This window comes from Hevea brasiliensis, chromosome 4 (assembly GCF_030052815.1).
Source record: "Hevea brasiliensis isolate MT/VB/25A 57/8 chromosome 4, ASM3005281v1, whole genome shotgun sequence".
NCBI classification, from domain to species: Eukaryota; Viridiplantae; Streptophyta; class Magnoliopsida; order Malpighiales; family Euphorbiaceae; genus Hevea; species Hevea brasiliensis.
Genome location: NC_079496.1, coordinates 7680415 through 7700002, shown reverse-complemented (window position 1 = coordinate 7700002; position 19588 = coordinate 7680415). Strand labels below are relative to the sequence as shown.

At 32.3% G+C, this 19588-nt stretch overlaps 3 protein-coding genes and 1 long non-coding RNA gene across 4 annotated transcripts; 3 read left to right on the top strand and 1 right to left on the bottom strand.

The window, feature by feature from the left end:
* Positions 1–1018: 1018 nt before the first annotated feature.
* On the bottom strand, positions 1019–5172 carry LOC110643440 (KIN14B-interacting protein At4g14310). The gene is made up of 3 exons (XM_021795813.2): positions 3443–5172; positions 2379–2995; positions 1019–1696 (listed from the first exon to the last, which is right to left on the bottom strand). Exons 1-3 carry the CDS (start codon positions 5078–5080, stop codon positions 1165–1167), a joined length of 2787 nt encoding a protein of 928 aa, XP_021651505.2. The 5' UTR covers positions 5081–5172; the 3' UTR covers positions 1019–1164.
* A 3229-nt stretch (positions 5173–8401) lies between these two features.
* On the top strand, positions 8402–10724 carry LOC131179158 (uncharacterized). The gene is made up of 3 exons (XR_009148138.1): positions 8402–9776; positions 10208–10272; positions 10418–10724. It is a non-coding gene; the product is annotated as an uncharacterized LOC131179158 (long non-coding RNA).
* An 807-nt stretch (positions 10725–11531) lies between these two features.
* LOC110643439 (kinesin-like protein KIN-10A) lies at positions 11532–15844 on the top strand. The gene is made up of 6 exons (XM_021795812.2): positions 11532–12556; positions 13121–13276; positions 13356–13463; positions 13631–13741; positions 13843–15264; positions 15382–15844. The coding sequence occupies exons 1-6, from the start codon at positions 11897–11899 to the stop codon at positions 15694–15696; spliced, it is 2772 nt and encodes a 923-aa protein (XP_021651504.2). The 5' UTR covers positions 11532–11896; the 3' UTR covers positions 15697–15844.
* A 787-nt stretch (positions 15845–16631) lies between these two features.
* LOC110643448 (uncharacterized) lies at positions 16632–19448 on the top strand. The gene is made up of 2 exons (XM_021795822.2): positions 16632–16851; positions 17998–19448. Exons 1-2 carry the CDS (start codon positions 16786–16788, stop codon positions 19093–19095), a joined length of 1164 nt encoding a protein of 387 aa, XP_021651514.2. The 5' UTR covers positions 16632–16785; the 3' UTR covers positions 19096–19448.
* The last annotated feature ends 140 nt before the right edge of the window (positions 19449–19588 follow it).

The window sequence follows — 19588 nt, the reverse complement described above, 5'->3', positions numbered from 1 at the left end:
ATATTTTCAAAAAATCAAACCCGATTTTTAAAATCCGAAACATCTCAAAAAAAATTCCTAAAATTTAAATAAAATTAAAATACCAAAAATGCTCATAAATTTAAAATTTTTGGGGTGTTACATTTGTGGACGGAAGGAATATTATTTTAAATTTTAATTATTAAAATATATATATATATATATATAAAAGGAAGTATTAATAACTTGACATCTTCATAGCCATGAATTGCAGAAAAACAAAGAAAGGACTTGATAACATTGAAAATGTGAATCGGTCTTGTCCATATCTATCAAACCACCCCTGCCCCCACTCCACGCTAGAGCAGTTTAGGGAATTAAATTTAGATTCACACAATATTAAATGCCTCAAATCCAATTAATAGAATCATCTAACCATATCTTATTCTCTTAATAATTTAGTTGTAAAATATAATATCCTTTCCATCACATATTTTATTATTTATTTTAAATATATAAAAATAATATATCTTTTTTACGATTTGATTTTAAAATTCAACCTTTTAAAAACAATCAAGTTATTTAAGATAATTAAAGCGGACAAGTTTTTTAAAAAGGCTTTATGCTTAATACTAATATGTCCCTCTTTTCTTGTCCCCTATTCAATGAAATGTGACACTTGTGGTGAGAAAACCAACTGGACATGCAGAAAGCTTAGTCTCTTCCTACACAAAATTCCTAAAATAGGGTTGGCATTAAATGTAAGAACTACCCACAATGAATTATAAGCAAAATGCTTCACAGCCGCATTATATGGAATAAATTATATGAAAAAAAGATTGAATCGAATTTCATTTCAATACGTTAGCCAGTGTCAGAGTATCATATTACTTAATTGTTAATCTTGTTCAAACATAGCAATTTTTCCAGTACAAAAAAAGAGTTTACGCCATCAATTTCACTTTATCAATCCTGTGGCAAAGTGCAATTCCCTTTTCTTAGTATAAAACTACGTAAGATGTGATAAAATCACCATGTGGCCTTTCAAGATCATCCTATGTACCATTAAAGCTTTGCTTCAATAAATAGTGTTGTTTTTAATCACATAGCATAAAAAAGGAGTACAAAAACAGAAACGCACCGTTTTCCTGATAGCCCTATTACCTGGACAAATTACAAGTCCAGAACCAAGCATTAATCATATGCCTATGATAGGCGCCTCCACAACGCTGGACGATCTCTTGATATGAGGAGGACACGAGATGCCAAGTAGTCAAAAGAAGGGGAATACATGTCATCTGGGCCAATAACATCTTTTCCCTTTTTGGTACTACCATAATCAATGGTGGAAGAGTAAATGCCGTCATCCTTCAAGGCATCAAAGACAAATAGCCCCAGCCCACAAACACCCATTACAAACTCAGAATTTCCCCAAACCTGTGTTATTCCTGAGTAATGCAAGTGAGCATTTGATTCTGGCATAGAGTATGTACTGACTATCCCTGGTTTGCGTAATGAAAACTGTTGCACCTGTAAACACGGCTCTTTTTTCCCTGCAGACCTCATATTAGTACAGCCAATATATATCGAGTCTCCGCGAGTGAAAACTGACTGCACACTAGCACTGGTAATTGGTATCTCAAGACCTATGCCAGATGGATGGCAAAAGTCTAAAACATTAATGGCGTCCTGGGTGCAGAACACACCATCATTTCCTTCGGCTTCTGCAGCAGATACCCTGCATAGCAAAAATCAACTACTTGAGGACTAGCAAAAGAACTTTGCAATGGCTTCATCATAAATGCAATTAAAAGGCAGACAGCAAATATTAAATCCTACTTTGTTAAATCATGAATGCTAGGGTTGTTATGCCTATCCATGATTCCATTAATTAAGAGAACATTTATGACAATCAAAATGAGAGAAGCAAACAATTGCACGCAGAATAATATTGATAGATCATGCATGCACAACATGTCATCATTTCCATTGGATCCTAAGGTATACATCAAAATACTTTGGCAATAGTAGAGAACTCCTGCAAAGCTTGCTTCCTCTCAAAAATGCATTCATTTATTTCAAAAATAAATGCAAAGATCACAATTGCTTGTATCAATCACATGCATGGCATGACATTACAATTATAGACTGAGAGAGTGTGTGTGCTGGGGAGAAGTGACGGACAGAGACAAGTACAGGACGATTGGACAAAACCCTGGTTATCTAATATTTTTGGCACATAATTGAGAGACAAAAAATTGATCAAAGTTAAAGAGCACCGAAGTTTTTGAGGCCTATATGACTTGACATCTATTGAACAGGGAAAATTCATTCTGAGTTCTCAGAGCAGGCAAGTAAACCAGCGAAAGCTGATAACATGAAAATATGATAACTAGTGACAGCATTGAGTAAAGGTTCACCTTTGCCGAACCCCACCACCTAATTCAGCATCCGTGTTAACCACGTGAAGAGCAGAGATTTTTTGACCAGACAAAGAAATAGATAACAGTGATTGTTGGTTAAGAGAGTTGACATCCCACACAGAAATTGTTTCTGCTTCAGCTATAACCACTTTTCCTCTGTTTCTCCACTGCAGAGGACTTGAATTATCCATTGCCAACACAGGTTTCTGCACCTCCCACTTCATTATTTGCTCTCCATCACGTATATCAAACATCTTGATTACCCTTTGAGTGCTGGCAGTGGATATGATAAGAGGGCTGCATGGCCTATACCACCATTGTCTAGTTTCTGGCAATGATAAGCCAGACAAAGCATTTCTTCTATATGTAGTATTACTGGTAATGGGACCTAGTATTGTTCTTGAAGTGGTTGTTTCAACATCCTCCATGTGAAAAGCTCGCACATCTTTGGTATAGAAATCCCATGAACAAAATCCCGAATCAAGAGCATTCCCAGCAGATGCTGCCACAACATATCTCCCTGAGCATCCATCAGCACTAGGTGCACGGATTATCCAACAATCTCTCCATATGTTAGGTGAGACTCCCTCTGGAGGCTTGTATACAGCCTTTTCCTGAGATAGATTATGGGTCATTAGTAGAATGAAAAAAAAAAATCTTAAATAATGCCATTAATTTAACTAAATCATTGTACGCATCAATCTGCTCGTGATGTTTTGGAGTATGATCATGCTACCTTATTCACAATAAAAAATTTTGATTAAGCAAAAAATGCCATAAAAAAAAATTCAACAAACTGAATATATAATTAGAAGCAACTCTATTTATTCTTCACTGCACAATTTATTCAATTAATATGCATCAATTTAGAGCCATTCAATCAAATTTAAAAAACTGAACAAAAAGCATACCAAACAAATACCATATAGCTGATGACACATAAACAAAAAACAAAACAGGAATAAACAGAACAGAACTATGACCCGTTTGACGCCGATGACCAAAACACAAAATAAAACAGGAATTAACCATAAGCAGAACTAATTAGCAATGACACAAACCTCGCAATTAGCAATATCATAAAAGGAGCAGGACCCATCATCATGAGCAAGAAGAACAGACTCTCCCTCTGACACAAACCATCCTCCTGTTGAACTTTTGGGGCCCATTTGGTTAACTTGATAAACACCAGTATCTTCAGTCTCCTCACCAATTACAACTGCTTGTCTATTTTCCTGGTCATCAAACTCATCAAATGTCTCATCAGTTGTAAGATCAAGCTCCTCACTACATTTACCATGGAAAGTGTTTAAAGAATCTTGTTTTCCTGAAGCTGCAGCACCACCAGTTTCTTTAACTTCACAAGATTCAAAGCCTGTCTTTGTATCCCTCAGAGTTACCTTTGCGTCCTCCTTATGAAGTGAAGCCAAAAACTCTAGCGCTATAGAATTTTCTTCAATAGGGCTCAACAATTTCTCTTTGACCTTTGACTCACAAATTGAGTCAATGACATTAGATTCATTGCAACTCTGGGAACTTCCTGATGATTCATTCAATAATGTTCTACTTCTAAGCAACTTGTGATGAGGAAGGAGTCTTGCTTCAAGCTCCTCTTTGTTCAGGCCCTTAACTGAACCCTTCACCTGATCCTCTTTCTCACTTTTACTCTTCCCAAAGACCTCATTCTCTCCACCTTCGTTTCCACCAATTTTGGATGAATCACCTCCGACATGTCCAATTGCCTTCTCAATCCCTGAAATCTTGTTCTGAATATCTGAAAGGATCACTTTGGATGCATCTGGGTTATTCATATCCAACATCTCCTTTGTCCTCTTAATGTCCGATGCAATTCTCTTCACTTTCCCTTCCAGAAACGCAAGCTTCTCATGAAGCTTGCTTGGATATTTAAGACCAGGCTTGCTACTAGTACTCTCTTCAATCAAGCCCTTCTCCTTCAAATTCTCCAAAACTTTAGCTTTGCTACCAGTTGTCTCACTCGGCTCTTCTTGACAATCAAATTTATCAGGCCCAGAATTGTCTGCGCATACCTGACCTATTTTAACACCTTTTGGGACCTTGGAGTCTAAATTTGAACCAGCAACGTCATCAACCTCCCTTGACTTTATCAAGCTCGAGCTTATATTAACTCTTTTGTTATAATTGCCATTCAAAACCCTATACCCACTTGAATTCTTCTGTTTTTCCTCTGCTTTTACATCATTTCGTTCACAAAATCCGCCCCTTTTCCCTAATTCCACACCAAATCCACTATTTTCTTTACCATCTCTGTAACCTCTAGTCCCAGTCTTTTTCCCTGCACTCGACACCACACGACTATCGCCCTCTCCCTTAGAAACCCTAGAATCTCTAAAAACCCTAATGAACTCAGATGGGCTTGAACTCCTGCCTCTCGGCACCGATGATGTAGACCACCGGACGCGCGCTTCACTGCCGTCACTCCCCGACACAACAGCGGCTGAAGCCTTGTCGACACGCGGCACTGGCCGGATCGTGGGCTTCTGGGCCCTAGAATTGAGCCTGGGGTTCTCTTTGCCGGAAAGTGATTTTTTGAGGGAGGAACTTGGGTTTGGTTGCGAAGTTGAAATAGGGGTTAGGGTTTTCGTGGGTTTTTGGACGGCGGCAGTTTTGGCTCCGGCGCCGTTGCGATCCTTCAGCCGCCGAACGGATGGAGCTGACATGAGATTTTGATAGACTAATTAGACAACAAAAAGAATACTTTGGAATTTGAATCGATTGAATAGAGATTAGTTTTGAATGAGAAATGAATCAATCCAATTTTGAGTTTTTTACTTTAAATTATAGGGCGGGAAATGGATTTGAGTTTTGAAATTTTCCCCCTTTTTTTCAGAAAAAGAAAAAAAAAATCTTTTTTCTTTTCATTTAATACGGTTTATAGTGCATCTAATAACAAAAATAATAAATACATAAAAATTTTAATATAAATATTTAATTTAAAATTTATTATTATTTTTTTTAAAATTAATATGAGTGTAACTCCGATATCATATAAGATTGAGTTTAATTATCATTTAATTAAATATTTATATCAAAATATATATAAAATTAATTAAAATATATGAATAAAAAATATAAATATATATATAAAAATTTAATCGAATAAAAAATATACACATTTTTATATAAATTTGAGCTTTTAAATAATACACATAATTAATTTATAATTTATGTATTGACCTTTATATTTATTATAAATTTAAATTTATATGAAAACACATTTAATACTCTCTATATGCTATTTTAGTGATATTTTTAGAATTTTTTCCACTTTATTTATTATTTTAAAAAATTTAAAAAAATAATTATTTTTTCAACTTACATTTATTTATTATTATTTTCAATATATTTACCACTTACCTAACATCTTTTTATTATATCAAGGGCACTGTAATTAATTACTATTTTTTTAATAAAAATGATGTTATTTAATTTTTTAAAATTTTTTAAAAAAATTTTAAAAAATATATTTAATAGGATAAAAAGGAATAATTATTAAATAAAATATTTATATCAAATTTTGTATATAATTAATTAACATGTATGTAATGAATGTAAAATTTATAAATAAATATTTAATATAATAATTATAAAACTTATTTTTTTTTATTCCTTAAAAATATTTAAATTGAATTGAATAAAATAAATAAAACATTTGAGTCATTAATTTGTAGATTTAGTTAAACATTAATAATTTTAAATAATTCTACATATATTTTATACCACATAATATTTATTATTTGACTGTAATTATAAATTAAAGAGTATTTAAGTTTAATTTAAGATTAATTAAATTTATCATTTTAATTTGAAATCTGTAATAGTCCATACAAATTTGTTAATTTGATAAGTTAATCAACGGAAAAAAAAAAAGGAAGAATTTGACTAAAAACTAATTATTAAAAATAACATTTTAATGTGAAAAGAAATAAATATATGGTATTTTCTATTAATCACGCTGAAAATTAATCTCATACCTAAAATTACAATATTTTTATTTCCTTACAAAAAAATATAATTTTAAATTTTTAGCATTAAAAATTAACAAAAATAATTTTAATAATATTAAAATAATAATATTAATATCAAAAAGTCAATAAAATAATATTTTGTCTTCTGATTTAAAAATACCAATAATAAAAGTTAAAATATTACTAAGTCTAAATCACAATCACAAGACAGCATTGCAATAGTTAAAAGGAAAATCATCCATAATAAGAAATATAATAGTCCTATTCAAGCTAACAAATATAAAACTAAATAAAACATCCCAAAAATCTTTATTTAAATTATAATAAAATCTATATAAATTTTCATTATTCAATTAATGGTTTTATTGATTTGTGATTTACTTAATTTTTCAAATTAAATATCTAAGTCACTTAATTCATTTTAACAAATTATGTAATTATATATGTATTTAATATTTGTAATAGTTTTTTTTTTCTCAATATTTGTAATAGTTGTTTCATAAAATTAAGTGCATTATTATAATAATATAATTATAACTTTTTACTATAGGTAAATGTAATTAAAAATCATTTTTAATTATATAAATTAGGGATAAGATATAGAGTCAAGTCTAAATATATATATATATATATATAACATTTTGTCTCAACTTTGTTCATTATACCAATTGATTTAGACTTTGTTTTCCATTTTCTATTTTTTAAAAAATTATAATTTTTATTTTTCATAAAAAATATAAAAATATGTTCACTTATATATAATAAAAAATAAATTTTAAGTTAAAATAAATAAAAAACAATTCATATATTTTATAATTAAAATTATGAATCATTATAAAAATATATTTAAAAACTTATTTTATTTTTAATATGTAATAGTAATTTATTTTATAATAATATGATTAATTTTTCATTATTGTAAATAATTTTTTAATAATTATTTAATTTTAAAAATTAAAAAAATTATAATATAATTTTGTTTATAAAAAAATGATTTTTTTTTTTGGAAAATGGTTAAAAAATAATGAAAAACAACTTAAAACTATCTTCTAAATTTTAATTAAACTAGAGACTATTAATATATATATATATATATATATATATATATATATATATATATAGATTTTAATTATTTCTATTGTAAAAATTTTATTCAAAAAATTTAAGAAATAAAAATATTAAAAATAAAATTTAAAATAATAAAAAAAAATTTAAAATATTATATATATATATATATATATATATATATATATATTATAAGTTACTTTATAATGATAACTATTTATTATATTATTAATAAAGTAATTATTAAATAATATATAACTTATATATGATAACGAATTTAATGTGATAAAAGTCATATATTAATTATATGACAATACTATATAAAAAAAATGTCACGTATCAAACTTTTAAAAATATCTTTCCATTTTATATATAAATATCCAGTTTACCATTTAGAAAATTAACACATATAAACAAAACTTTATTTCTCAACTTTCTTAAAAAATTTTCTAGAAAACTATCTACAAGTAAATATAGCGTAGTTTCTCTTAGTTGAGTAACGATATTTACATCTATTTAAACAAAAAATAAATATAAACAAATAAAATTTTTATTAAGAAATTCATAGAACTCAATAAAAAAATTTTAAGTTATTTTTATTCGATAGAAGTTTAAAGAATTAAGTCACAATTGATGTATTATAGAATAAAAAGTAATATATATATATATATATATATATATATATATATATATATATATATATATATATATATATATTTATTTATTTATTTATTTATTTATCTTAAAAATAATTAATTTTAAAATAAATAAATAAACTCAAAATTGAAATCTTCTTATTTTTTTACAAAAAAAAAAAAAAAAAAAAAGAATCATCTAAAATGCCATCAATTTGCTTGCTAACGACGTGAAGAAAAGTGGCTTTGTGAGATCATATCTTGACGGGGAAGACTGAGCTCACTGTTTCTTTGAAGCTCAAATAACGTCTTTTAATTTTATAAATTACCCATTTTTCCCCTACTTATTTGGGTTATTCTTCAACTTGTATGTTTCTCACTGGACCAATAGTTTTGTGAATTGCTACAGCAATTGGTTCAATCGCTTGTATTGGACTGCCTGTGGCTTTCAAATCATTTTCCCCAGTTAATTGCTCTCTTTAATTTCTGGTTCAGATGCTTAGTTTGTTGTGGCCTTTAATTGGTTTTGGGGTGATTTAAAGGGTTTCTGTTAATTCCGTTTTTATCAGAGATTGTTGGGTAGATTTTTTTTGTTTATGTAATTAACTGCTATTTCCTCTCTGAAATATTTCTAATGCTGGCTTGTCATGGTATTGGTCATGCTTTAATTTGGTTTGCTCTTGCTTAGTTCCTCTGTACAGCAGGTGGCATATCAGTTTTATTATTGCTTTTAATTATTTATTAATCAATGTGATTTTGGAGCTTAATTTCTTTATTCAATTTTGCAATGAAAGTACTTTAGCACATTGAAATCATTTTCATTTCTCTAATGTTACTTGATAGAGTTTCTTACCACTAGCTGAGCTTGTAATGTTCATATCCTTTCTAATGTTCTTGCCAATAATGCTTCATTGCAAACTGGAAGATTATATCAAATATGTCTTGAATGATGATGGTGCTATCTGACTATAGATTCGACACAAGCAAATCAAGGCTGCTAGGTGCTAGCATTAAGTGAGGAGACTTCAATTTAAAGCCTACTCATTCTTGGGGAATGCCCAAACCTTTCTAAATTATTTCCCCGTGTGTCAATAGACACTAAATATAAATCTTAATGAATTAAGAAGATATTTTTAATGCCTTCTTATTATATATAACGCACAGATAAGTGAAAACGATTGATTCATATTGATTTTGGAATTGTTGATCTGGCTTCTCAGAACCCTTTAATGCAAATGCTTTTATTTGTTTATTTATTTATTTATGAGTTTCATCTAATTTTTTATGCTCTTGACTGAGAAATCTTTTAATTAAAAAAATATGGATGGTTTCAAAGCTAATCCATGACAAACACTAGAATGCATAATGGACATATAAACCTTCCCTCCTGTTTAGTTTGAATGGTTCTTATTCTATCATTTGGGAACCTATCTTTATATAGTCAATTGCAGAGTATTGTTTCTGGTCTGAACAGAGGCCTTGTTGCTAGTGAAGATGATCTACAAAGGGAAGATGCTGCTGTGAAGGAGCTTGAAGCTGTTGGACAACTAGTAGATCTCTCAAATGATATTGATCGGATGCAAGGAAGATGGAAGTTGATATACAGCAGCGCATTCTCAACTCATGCTCTAGGTGGAATTCGTCCTGGACTTCCCACTGGAAGGCTTCTTCCTATAACTCTAGGCCAGGTGTGCTATGTCAATTATCTGCTAGTTTGATTGCTATGTTGGCAATCTACATTTATCTAGGGGTGTTTTCAGTGTTTGTATTGGTCAACTGAGCATTAGAACAGTGCACAGTTCCTCAAGCATCTGCGAAAAGTCTTCCACAGGACACATATCCAGCATGTTGAGAGTTGTCATTCAAGTGAATTTAGATCTCTATTTTGCTCTTTAAGAAAAAGCAGTTCAATAACAGCTGGTCAAGTCAATCCTCCCAAGCCATTTATAAATGTTGTCAGTTTGATCGTAAGCAAGCGATGTTTAGAGAATAAAATCTACTGTAAATTGCTGATTATAATTTTTTTTTTCTGCTTTCTGAATTTTGGTTTCTTGATTAGGTCTTCAGTTAATTGATGTCTTAAGCAAATAGTTCTATAATATAGTATCGCTTGAATTAGGTACTCCATGGCCTTCACCACCATTGAAGTGACTGCAATATTAGCCCACAAATTTGAATTCATAGGTTGGTGCTTCTCACTCATTTCTCCTACATTTGTTTCTAAATTTCTTTATTGTCCTCTAATTCCACCTGTTATTGTGGTATAATATTCTTTCTGGTGAGCTAGGGAATAGTATAATCTGATTGCTTGCGCTTGTATTGAGAATAGGAACCGAACAGCAAAGGTTAAAATAACATATGAGAAAACAACCGTAAAGACAAGTGGGAATTTGTCACAACTTCCATCGATAGAAATACCTCCAAGTCCTGGTGCATTAAGGCCTCCATCCAATCCCAGAGGTGGTGAATTTGAAGTTGCCTAGGTTGATGCTGATATGTGTATCACCAGAGGAAATAGAGGAGAGCTTAGGGTTTATGTGATCTCGTAATTTATTTTCCTGTGCAGTTTCTCTACCATCTCTTCACATTCAAGGTTCTCTATTCATCTTTCTATATCAAAAAGCATCTTGTCTATCTATTTTGTGTTCTGTATGGTAAGATGTTTTTTTCCCCCCGAGCAACAAAGAAACCATTGTGCAAATGTAAATTTTTAACATTTCACATTTCACATGTAGACCTCTTAAAAGTGCAATTGGCAGAATTTGATCCTCTTTCTGAACTTTTTGCAATTGCATTTCCCCAGTGGATCTATGCTATAATCCCTATGTTGTCTTGAACAAATTCATATAATAATTCAATTTTAATCCTTTTTTTTTGTAAAAATCAATTTTAATTCATTATAAACTAAAAATGTGAGAAACTAGAGTATTGTATAATATAACAGGAACTAGGGTTGAGCATCGATTAGTTCAGTTTGGTCTAGAAAACAAAAAAAAAGTTGGTTAAACTAAAATTATAGCAGATTAAATTGAATCAAACTAGTTTGGTTCTATTTAATTTATTAATTTAAGATCCATTGTAGGCCTTTTCTTTTTAATTTATTTTGGTTTATTTTAGACTCAAATTTAATTATATTTCTTATTTTTAAATTTAATTTGAGATTTAATAATCAATTAAAAAATAAAATATTTAATTAAATTCTATCAATTATTTTTTAAAACAAACTTGAGTTCTTTCATTTTTTTTTTTGGGTTCACTCTATTAGGACTAAAGCAATTATATTTAAAATTTTAGAGATTAAAAAGAGTATAACTTTAAAGTAAATGATTTAAATGTAAGGAAACATTTTATAATAATTTTTTTTTTTTTTTTGAGAATACCACATTTTATAATTTTATAATAATGAATAACCACTATGGAATTGTATGATGGGCTGCATTGAGAAGTTTTTAGATGGTGGCCCAGTTTTTTTCAACGAAAACTTATGTCGCCTCCTAAAGATATGGACGTTAGGGACATAACGGCTACTCCTAGTTCAAACTTCAAAACCTTATTTTCAAAATCTTTTCATTTTAATTTTGCGTCTTTTCTTTTCAAGAACACTCCGGCAGCTCTCTCTCTCTCTCTCTTCACTAAAATCATCTCTCTCCGATCAAAGCACAATTGATCTCTTTCTCTCTCTCAATCTCTAAAAAAAAAAAAAAAAAAATTCAAATTCATTGTTGTGTCTTGAAACCTCAAAACAGCTAACCGGAATCCTCTTGAAGAAACGGAAGAAAGCCTAACCACCATCTTGGTCTCCCTCAAAATGGCCCCTACACCTTCTTCTTCTAAATTAAACCAAACCCGATCGATCAAGAGTCCACAATCTAAACATCGTCTCAATTTTACTTCAGCAAGAACCCCAAATCCACATCCATCTCCCAACCCAAACTCAACGGTCAAAGAAACCCCTCAAGGAGACCATCCCATTGAAGTTATTGGTCGGATTCGTGATTATCCTGACAGAAAAGAAAAACCCAGTTCAATCTTGCCAGCAAATCCAGATAACCAGACTCTCCGTGTCCGTGCTGATATTGGGTATAGAGATTTTACTCTTGATGGGATTTCTTTCTCCGACGAAGAAGATCTTGATGCCTTTTACAAGAAGTTTGTGGAATCTAGGATTAATGGGGTCAAATTGGGGAACAAATGCACCATTATGATGTATGGCCCAACTGGGTCGGGGAAGAGTCATACCATGTTCGGGTGCTCAAAGCAACCTGGGATTGTATATCGATCATTAAAGGATATATTGGGAGAGGGAGAAGAATGGAGTGAAGGAAGTGATGGGGGGAGATTAAAGATGGGCACATTTGTGCAAGTTACCGTTTTGGAGATATACAATGAGGAAATTTATGATCTTTTGTCAAGTAATGGTGGAGGCGGATTTGGAATTGGCTGGCCCAAAGGTGGAAATGGATCTAAGGTAAAGTTACCTTAAATTTTGGTTTGGTGTCTCAATGATTAGTTTCATATATGCATATGTATGAAAATGTGTTGTTTGGTATGTAGTTGTGTAAATGAATCTTTTCTCTTATTATATATTTTCTTAAATGTGCTGTTGTTGGGACCTGGAATTCCGTTTCAGTTTTGTTTGTCTAGGAGGATATGGCAATTTTTATGTTGGTAAATTTTCCCTTATCCTTAGGGTATATGATCATATGCTACCGTTTAAAGAAAGAGTATTTCTCTGGACATTGAAGTTGCTTGTAATTTTATTTGCTTCTCTAAAGCTGTGAGCTATCGCTGTTTGATTTCAAAGTATGTCTAGGTTGAATTCCAATTGACCTTGAAGAAAGTAAGCTTGTTTTTTCATCTGCTTCTTTGTGATATTAGATTGATATAAAGTTCAGGGGTACCGTACACAAATATTAGATTTGATACTGTGATTCTTTATTTGAAGAAGTGGGGCGATTCATAAATTCATCAATTCTAGGTTAGTGTTATGTTTTATTTTAAGGGAGTTCTGTGTGTGTAATCTAATTTGCAGGTAAGACTTGAAGTTATGGGCAAAAAGGCTAAAAATGCTACTTATATATCTGGGACTGAAGCTGGAAAAATTTCGAAGGAGATTCAGAAAGTGGAGAAGCGAAGGATTGTTAAGAGTACCCTCTGCAATGATCGAAGTTCTAGGAGCCACTGCATGGTATGAACTTTGGACTAATTCTACCAATTGTTGTTTGTAGTAGAAAATAATTTTTTGCTTGTTATTTTGTTTTTTGTAGATAATCCTGGATGTCCCAACTGTGGGAGGACGGCTTATGCTTGTTGATATGGCAGGCTCAGAAAACATAGAACAAGCCGGGCAAAACACTTTTGAAACCAAGATGCAGGTAAAAATGCCTTTGTAAATTTCTTTATAGAGGGACTTCACCTCCTCTCCCCTTCCATTATCCCATGGCAACCCTTCATTTGTATTCCATGGCATCCCCATTCTTTAAATTTTTATCCTAGCAACAAGGAGGACACTGATTTTGTGCTTCTTCCATTGCAAAAACAGACAGCAAAAATTAACCAAGGAAATATAGCGTTGAAGAGAGTGGTTGAATCCATTGCTAATGGAGATTCTCATGTACCCTTTAGAGATAGCAAGTTGACTATGCTTCTCCAGGTAATTTTTCATTCTTTTTGGTCTTCATATGATGATTTACTTAGTTTTTCTGGAATCTAATCTAATTCATGAAGTTTTCCTTTTCTTTCTTCTTTTTCTAGGATTCCTTTGAGGATGATAAGTCAAAAATTTTGATGATATTATGCGCAAGTCCAGATCCTAAGGAGATACATAAGACTATCTGCACCCTTGAATATGGAGCAAAAGCAAAGTGTATTGTTCGTGGTCCTTATACTCCGATTAAGGATAAAGTTGGTACTGATGATTCTTCCGGTGTAATCTTAGGATCCAGGATAGCAGCCATGGACCAATTTATATATAAACTACAAATGGAGAACAAGCAAAGAGAGAGAGAAAGAAATGAGGCTCACAAACAGCTCCAAAAGAAAGAAGAAGAAGTTGCTGCGTTGAGAGCACTTATTGAAGGGAAGGGATCTGCAGCAAGTGAAGAAGAGATCAACTTGAAGGTGAATGAGCGCACAAGGATGTTGAAACTTGAGTTGGAAAAGAAGTTGGAGGAGTGTCAGAGAATGACTGAAGAGTGTGTTGAATTGGAGAGGAGGAGAATGGAAGAAAGGATACTGCAACAGCAGCAGGAAGTTGAAATGCTGAGAAGGCGTTTGGAAGAAATTGAATTTGAGCTATGCCATGCCAGGGATGAATATAATGAAGATAGGTCAAAAGACATGGATGATGAAAGCAGCTTTGCCAGAAGGCTGTTGGGAGTTTATGCTGATGAGGATCCGGGAATGGTGAAATCAATGGATTTGGACATGGGTGATCAACAAGCATTTGTTCCTGATGTGAAATATGTAGATATGGCTGTTCAAAATTCTACCAGCATTTGCATCCAACGTTTGGCCAACTATCCTCATTTAAATAACTTGAACCAGGTGGTTGGTCAAGATGCTTTCGTGCCAAAATATGGTGGCAAAATATGTCTGAGCACTGTATTTGAGGAAGAAGAGGTAGAAGAAGAGGAACATAAAGAGAAAGTGGAAGATGACGAAGTGGAGAAAGGAGTGATAGAGGTAAAGAGGATTGTTGGTGGGTCTAGCTCTGGAATAGATTTTGATGCAGGCTCTAAATTTGAGGCCCCTGACCCATCTAGTGGAAATTTGGGGCAAGAAAGTTGTTTGAAAGACGAATCAGAGGGGAGGTGTCTGAGTTCAGGACCGCAAAACGAATCTGAGAGCGTTGACGCAGCCTCTTCAAGACGGTTAAGAATCCAGAATATATTTACACTTTGTGGGAACCACAGAGAGCTCTCTCAACAGATCAGAACTCCAGCAGCGCCCGCAAAAAAGATGTTTGAAGACAGTAAAGAAAATTACAATCCATCGAAAGAAAGCAATGATGCACAAATTGAAGTGCACGTGAAATGGGAGGCAACTAAAGGAAATAATGGCAAGTTCATTACAACACTCAAGGTTGTGAGGGATGCAACACTTGCTGATCTGCGAAAGCTGATTGAAATCCATCTTGGTGCCGATAATCAAGCATTTTCTTTTCTTGTGCTTGGGGTGAGTTATCCTTCAATTGGTAAACCGTTTTAAAGTCAACTTATTTTCAGAAAAATTTCATTTGGAATATGATGGTGAAGTGCTTTCTTGTTCAATGCCTACTTGTCAATGGTGCAGGATCCTAATGGAGCAACAATTCCAAAGGAGAAGGAATCAACAGTCCAGGCCATCAAACTCCCCATTTGCAACAACCAGTCACATGGTCACCTTGCTTGCTTGCGACCATTGAATCATCTCCCATTAAGCCCTCTTCCAGTGACTCCCCTGGAAAACAAGCTCCCATTGACTCCCCTGGAAAACAAACTACCACTGGAAAACAAGCTCCCATTGACTCCCCTGGAAAACAAACTACCACTCACATGTGATGGTCTATCACCCAAACTAGCTCAGCACCTAAATTCTACACCTTTCATTACTCTACGAAAACATTAATGAATTAAGGCTGTGAAGTTCACCGAGTATATATATGCTTATGTACTCTTTTTGTTTGTGGTTGAAATGTGAATTTGTTGATATGTGAAGTGACTTTGTAAAGTAAAACATAGTAAGTAGTAAGTAATGTTTTGCATCTTCACCTACACCTACTATCATTTGCTTTAGTTATATATGTAGATATATTAAATTTTCATATTATTCAATTAATTTAGAAAATTACAGTATAATAATAAATATTTTAACTAAATTTCTGCTAGAAAATGGATGATTCCTAATAAAAAGTTTGATAAAATTTAAAATTGATTTAATGTTTTTAATAAATTAAATTCAACTCATGAGAGTTTTTTTTTTTTTTTTTTTTTTTTTTAATTCATCGGTTGTGGAAAGCAAACTATGCGATTTTGTCACGTGGTTTTTTTATGCCAATATTAATATCCTACACTATTAATCCCAGTACACCATGAACGCTAAATGCGAAATTGAATTACATGTTTACCCTTCCATTCACTCCTTTTTTATGTTCCAAGGACAATGGCAAATTGATAATAACAATGCCAAAAGAGAGGTGAACATATATTCTCCGTACCAAAAGAATAAACTTTACTTCCTTTTATATTTCTCCCAAATAATAATTTATTTATATATTTTTTATCAATTATTTTATTAATTATTATTTAAAAATATTAAAAAGTATTATTATTTTTTTAATTTTAATTTTATATTTTTAAATACAATAATTATTTATATAATTATTATCTTAATCAGATAAAATTAAAAATAATTTAATTAAATAAATAAATATTTTATTATAATTTAAATAATTTAATTATTTTTATTTAATCACTAAAATAATAAAATATAATAATTTATTAATATATCCCTATTTAAAGTTTATTAATTTTAAGAATAATTTAATAATATAAATTATTTATTAACTACAATTTTTCGGGTAAGTCTTTCTTTGAGTGGGAGAAGGGAGTCCAGTGGTTTGCTGAATAATTTCTCACTCGTCTCTGTGCGAGTAAACTTCCTTAGTAAGGTATCGACTTACTGACCAAGAAGTCTGTGTTTTGAGCGTCAATCACCATGGATGCATCCTTTGGTCTACCTCCTCCATCGATCAATTCCGATTCTCCCCAAGAAGATGAACAGGTTTTTATATTTACTTTTTTGTGGGTCTTGCCGTTACTGTTTTATGCATCTGTATTATCGTTATTTTGAAACTTTGATTTCAACTGGTGGTTTTGTTCTACGTAGTGAGACTTACTTGAATTTTTATGGGGATGTTTGGTTACTGAGACAACAGAGGAAATGGAAAGAAAAGAGAGTAAAACTTGGTGCCGCGTTAGTTTTAAGCAGTTGGTTCTAAATAACATATGGGTTAAAAAAGAGAAAAGAAAGAAAAACTCAGCTTTCTTATCAGGTTAAATACTTAAACCTTACTCCCTTTTACTCCAATTTGATTCTAAATCCAGACCCAGAAATTTCTAAGCATTTACCCCTCCATTGAGAGTAGAACAATTCTAAAATCTGAAAATTTCAAGGTTTTCTTTCTGTCTGGTTCCCTTTGTATGACATAAGCGTGGACCCTGGAAATGCCCTTCTAATTTGATTTATTTTCATATGAGCTGATAAACTATTTTTAGCGAGTTGGTTTCTGTAGCATCGATATGCGTTCCTGTAAGTGATTATCATCTTCCTTGGATAACGAACAGCTGATTGGATTTTAAAGTTTTCTTGAAGCTTGCATTGAATAGGAACTTCAAATATGATTTGTGAAGTGTCACCGCAAATTTTTTTGGAGGTCTACTTAAAAATCTGGAATTTGCTGCCCATAAGTGTTTAGTTTTAGATCGCCCTTTGGTCCCTGGAATCACTGGAACCATATGAATTTCATAATGCTTGTTTGTGTCTGTATTGAGCAGAAAAATGCTCGCCATTAGATTTATCATACTTTTTATTTTTTGCTTTGTTCTCTTCCATGGGATATGTTTGTACGGTAGGACTACTGAAGTTTATATCTTTTCACTTTTATCTATATTGATTTTCTCAACATTTTCCAAGTTGCATGTATTCCTGCTCGACCCCAAATTTTTGTAATATTATCACGGTTAAAAGGCCTCTAGGAGAATATTTTATTATGCCAATTGTGATGGTATGAGACATATTATCCTCTCACTGTATATGTCTAATATTTTGTAGCTGTTTCTTCTTTGTGTGCATAAAGAAAAACTAGATTTTGAATTCGTCCAACCCTAAATGCTTCTGTAAGACATTATATTTGATCTTTTGTTGCAGATGGATCTTTACTTGAAGATTGTAAAGACAGTATGTTTGAATTTAAAGGGGTCTGAGACAATTAAAACTCTAAAAGCGCTGATACATGAGAAGGAGGGCATTTGTGAAAAGAATCAGGATCTGTTCTTTGATGGTAATCTGCTCACAGATGGTCAAAGGCTTGTTGATTGTGGTGTTCGGAGGAACTCTACTCTTCATCTTATTGTCCAGAATTCTGTTGCAATAAAATTATTTGTCAAAATATCATCTGAGCAGAGGATTATCGTGGTGGAAGCAACTGCTTGTGATACTATCCACAACATCAAATTGATGATTCAGTCAAAGCAGGGGATTCTGTCAGATAACTTCACTCTTGTCCATGATGGACATCTACTTGAAGATGAAAGGACTCTGGCCTCCCTCAATATAAGGAGCAATTCAACTATCCATTTGGTTTTTTGTCAGAAAGAAGTGCTATCCATTTTTGTGAAAGCACCTGATGAAGAGAACGTAACACTAAGAGTTAAAGTTATGTTTACCGTTGATGATGTCAAAGCAATTTTTGGTAGCATGGTTGGTATCTCAGTCAGTGGTTGGAATTTGTTTTATGCCGGAAAACAGCTTGAGGGTTCCAAAACCCTGGCCTTTTATGACATCAAAGAAGGATCTTTCTTGGAGTTGTTACCTACTGTGATGCAGATATTTGTTAAGACTTGGATTGGAAAAACCCTAACCCTTGATGTGCAGGAACGAGATACTGTGAAATATATCAAGGAAAAGCTTGTTCAGAAGCTGCAGATCCCCATTGATCTTCAGAGTATTGTATATGCTGGAAGGCGGCTTGAGAATGACCGGGATCTGGCAAGTTATGGCATCCAGAGGCACTCTACTCTGCATATGGTACTTGCTCCCAGTTCAACTGTTATTAAGATGCCGTTAACTGACATTGGCTTCGAGTTACCAGCTACTACTGATATTTGTAGTTTGAAGTCTAAGATCCAACGTAAATTCCATGCCCCAGTGAAGGAAGTGTTGTTCAAGGGGAAGGCATTGCATGATGACCACACTTTGGCTTATTACAATATTGAGAAGGATGGACAATTGGTTGTGATTCTTTGACCATTGTAAATCCTATGGTATGCACAATATTAGTGAACTTGTGTGATAGACTGTCCAAGGGAAAGGAAGGATAAGGTAAGGATTTGAAGCTTTAGCGTTAGCGTAGAAGCATTCCAGGCCCTTTGTCTGTGTGTTGCTCAGTATGCGCTATGCTCCATTTTTAGCTGTTAGGAAAAGAGGACTTCCAATACTCCTGATGGATTAGGCTCAACTTTCTGGCATCCAGTATTTTGTTCCTGATATTCTGTGCAAATTATAGTTTGATAGTTGACCTAACTATAATCTTAATATAATCATAATTGTGTTCTGCTGTGCATTGTTGTTATTGAAATATAATTTAAATTCTGCAGCAATGTTACTCCTCTTTTAAGATGGAATGGGTATAGTAGCTACAAACAGTCATCCTGCTCAAATCATATGTCGTCTCAAATCTTATTGAAACTCATCCTAAATCACTTAAATATATTTAAACCTGTTTAATTTTATATATTTT

Bases quoted from the DNA above. Each gene is read 5' to 3' on its own strand.
- LOC110643440 (XM_021795813.2), bottom strand. From the start codon at position 5,080: ATGTCAGCTCCATCCGTTCGGCGGCTGAAGGATCGCAACGGCGCCGGA. The intron at 2,996-3,442 runs GTTTGTGTCATT...AATCTATCTCAG, and splicing joins ATGATATTGCTAATTGCGAG to GAAAAGGCTGTATACAAGCC. The intron at 1,697-2,378 runs GTGAACCTTTAC...TTTGCTATGCAG, and splicing joins GGTGGTGGGGTTCGGCAAAG to GGTATCTGCTGCAGAAGCCG.
- LOC110643448 (XM_021795822.2), top strand. From the start codon at position 16,786: ATGGATGCATCCTTTGGTCTACCTCCTCCATCGATCAATTCCGATTCT. The intron at 16,852-17,997 runs GTTTTTATATTT...CTTTTGTTGCAG, and splicing joins CTCCCCAAGAAGATGAACAG to ATGGATCTTTACTTGAAGAT.
- LOC110643439 (XM_021795812.2), top strand. From the start codon at position 11,897: ATGGCCCCTACACCTTCTTCTTCTAAATTAAACCAAACCCGATCGATC. The intron at 13,277-13,355 runs GTATGAACTTTG...TGTTTTTTGTAG, and splicing joins GTTCTAGGAGCCACTGCATG to ATAATCCTGGATGTCCCAAC. The intron at 13,742-13,842 runs GTAATTTTTCAT...TTCTTTTTCTAG, and splicing joins AGTTGACTATGCTTCTCCAG to GATTCCTTTGAGGATGATAA.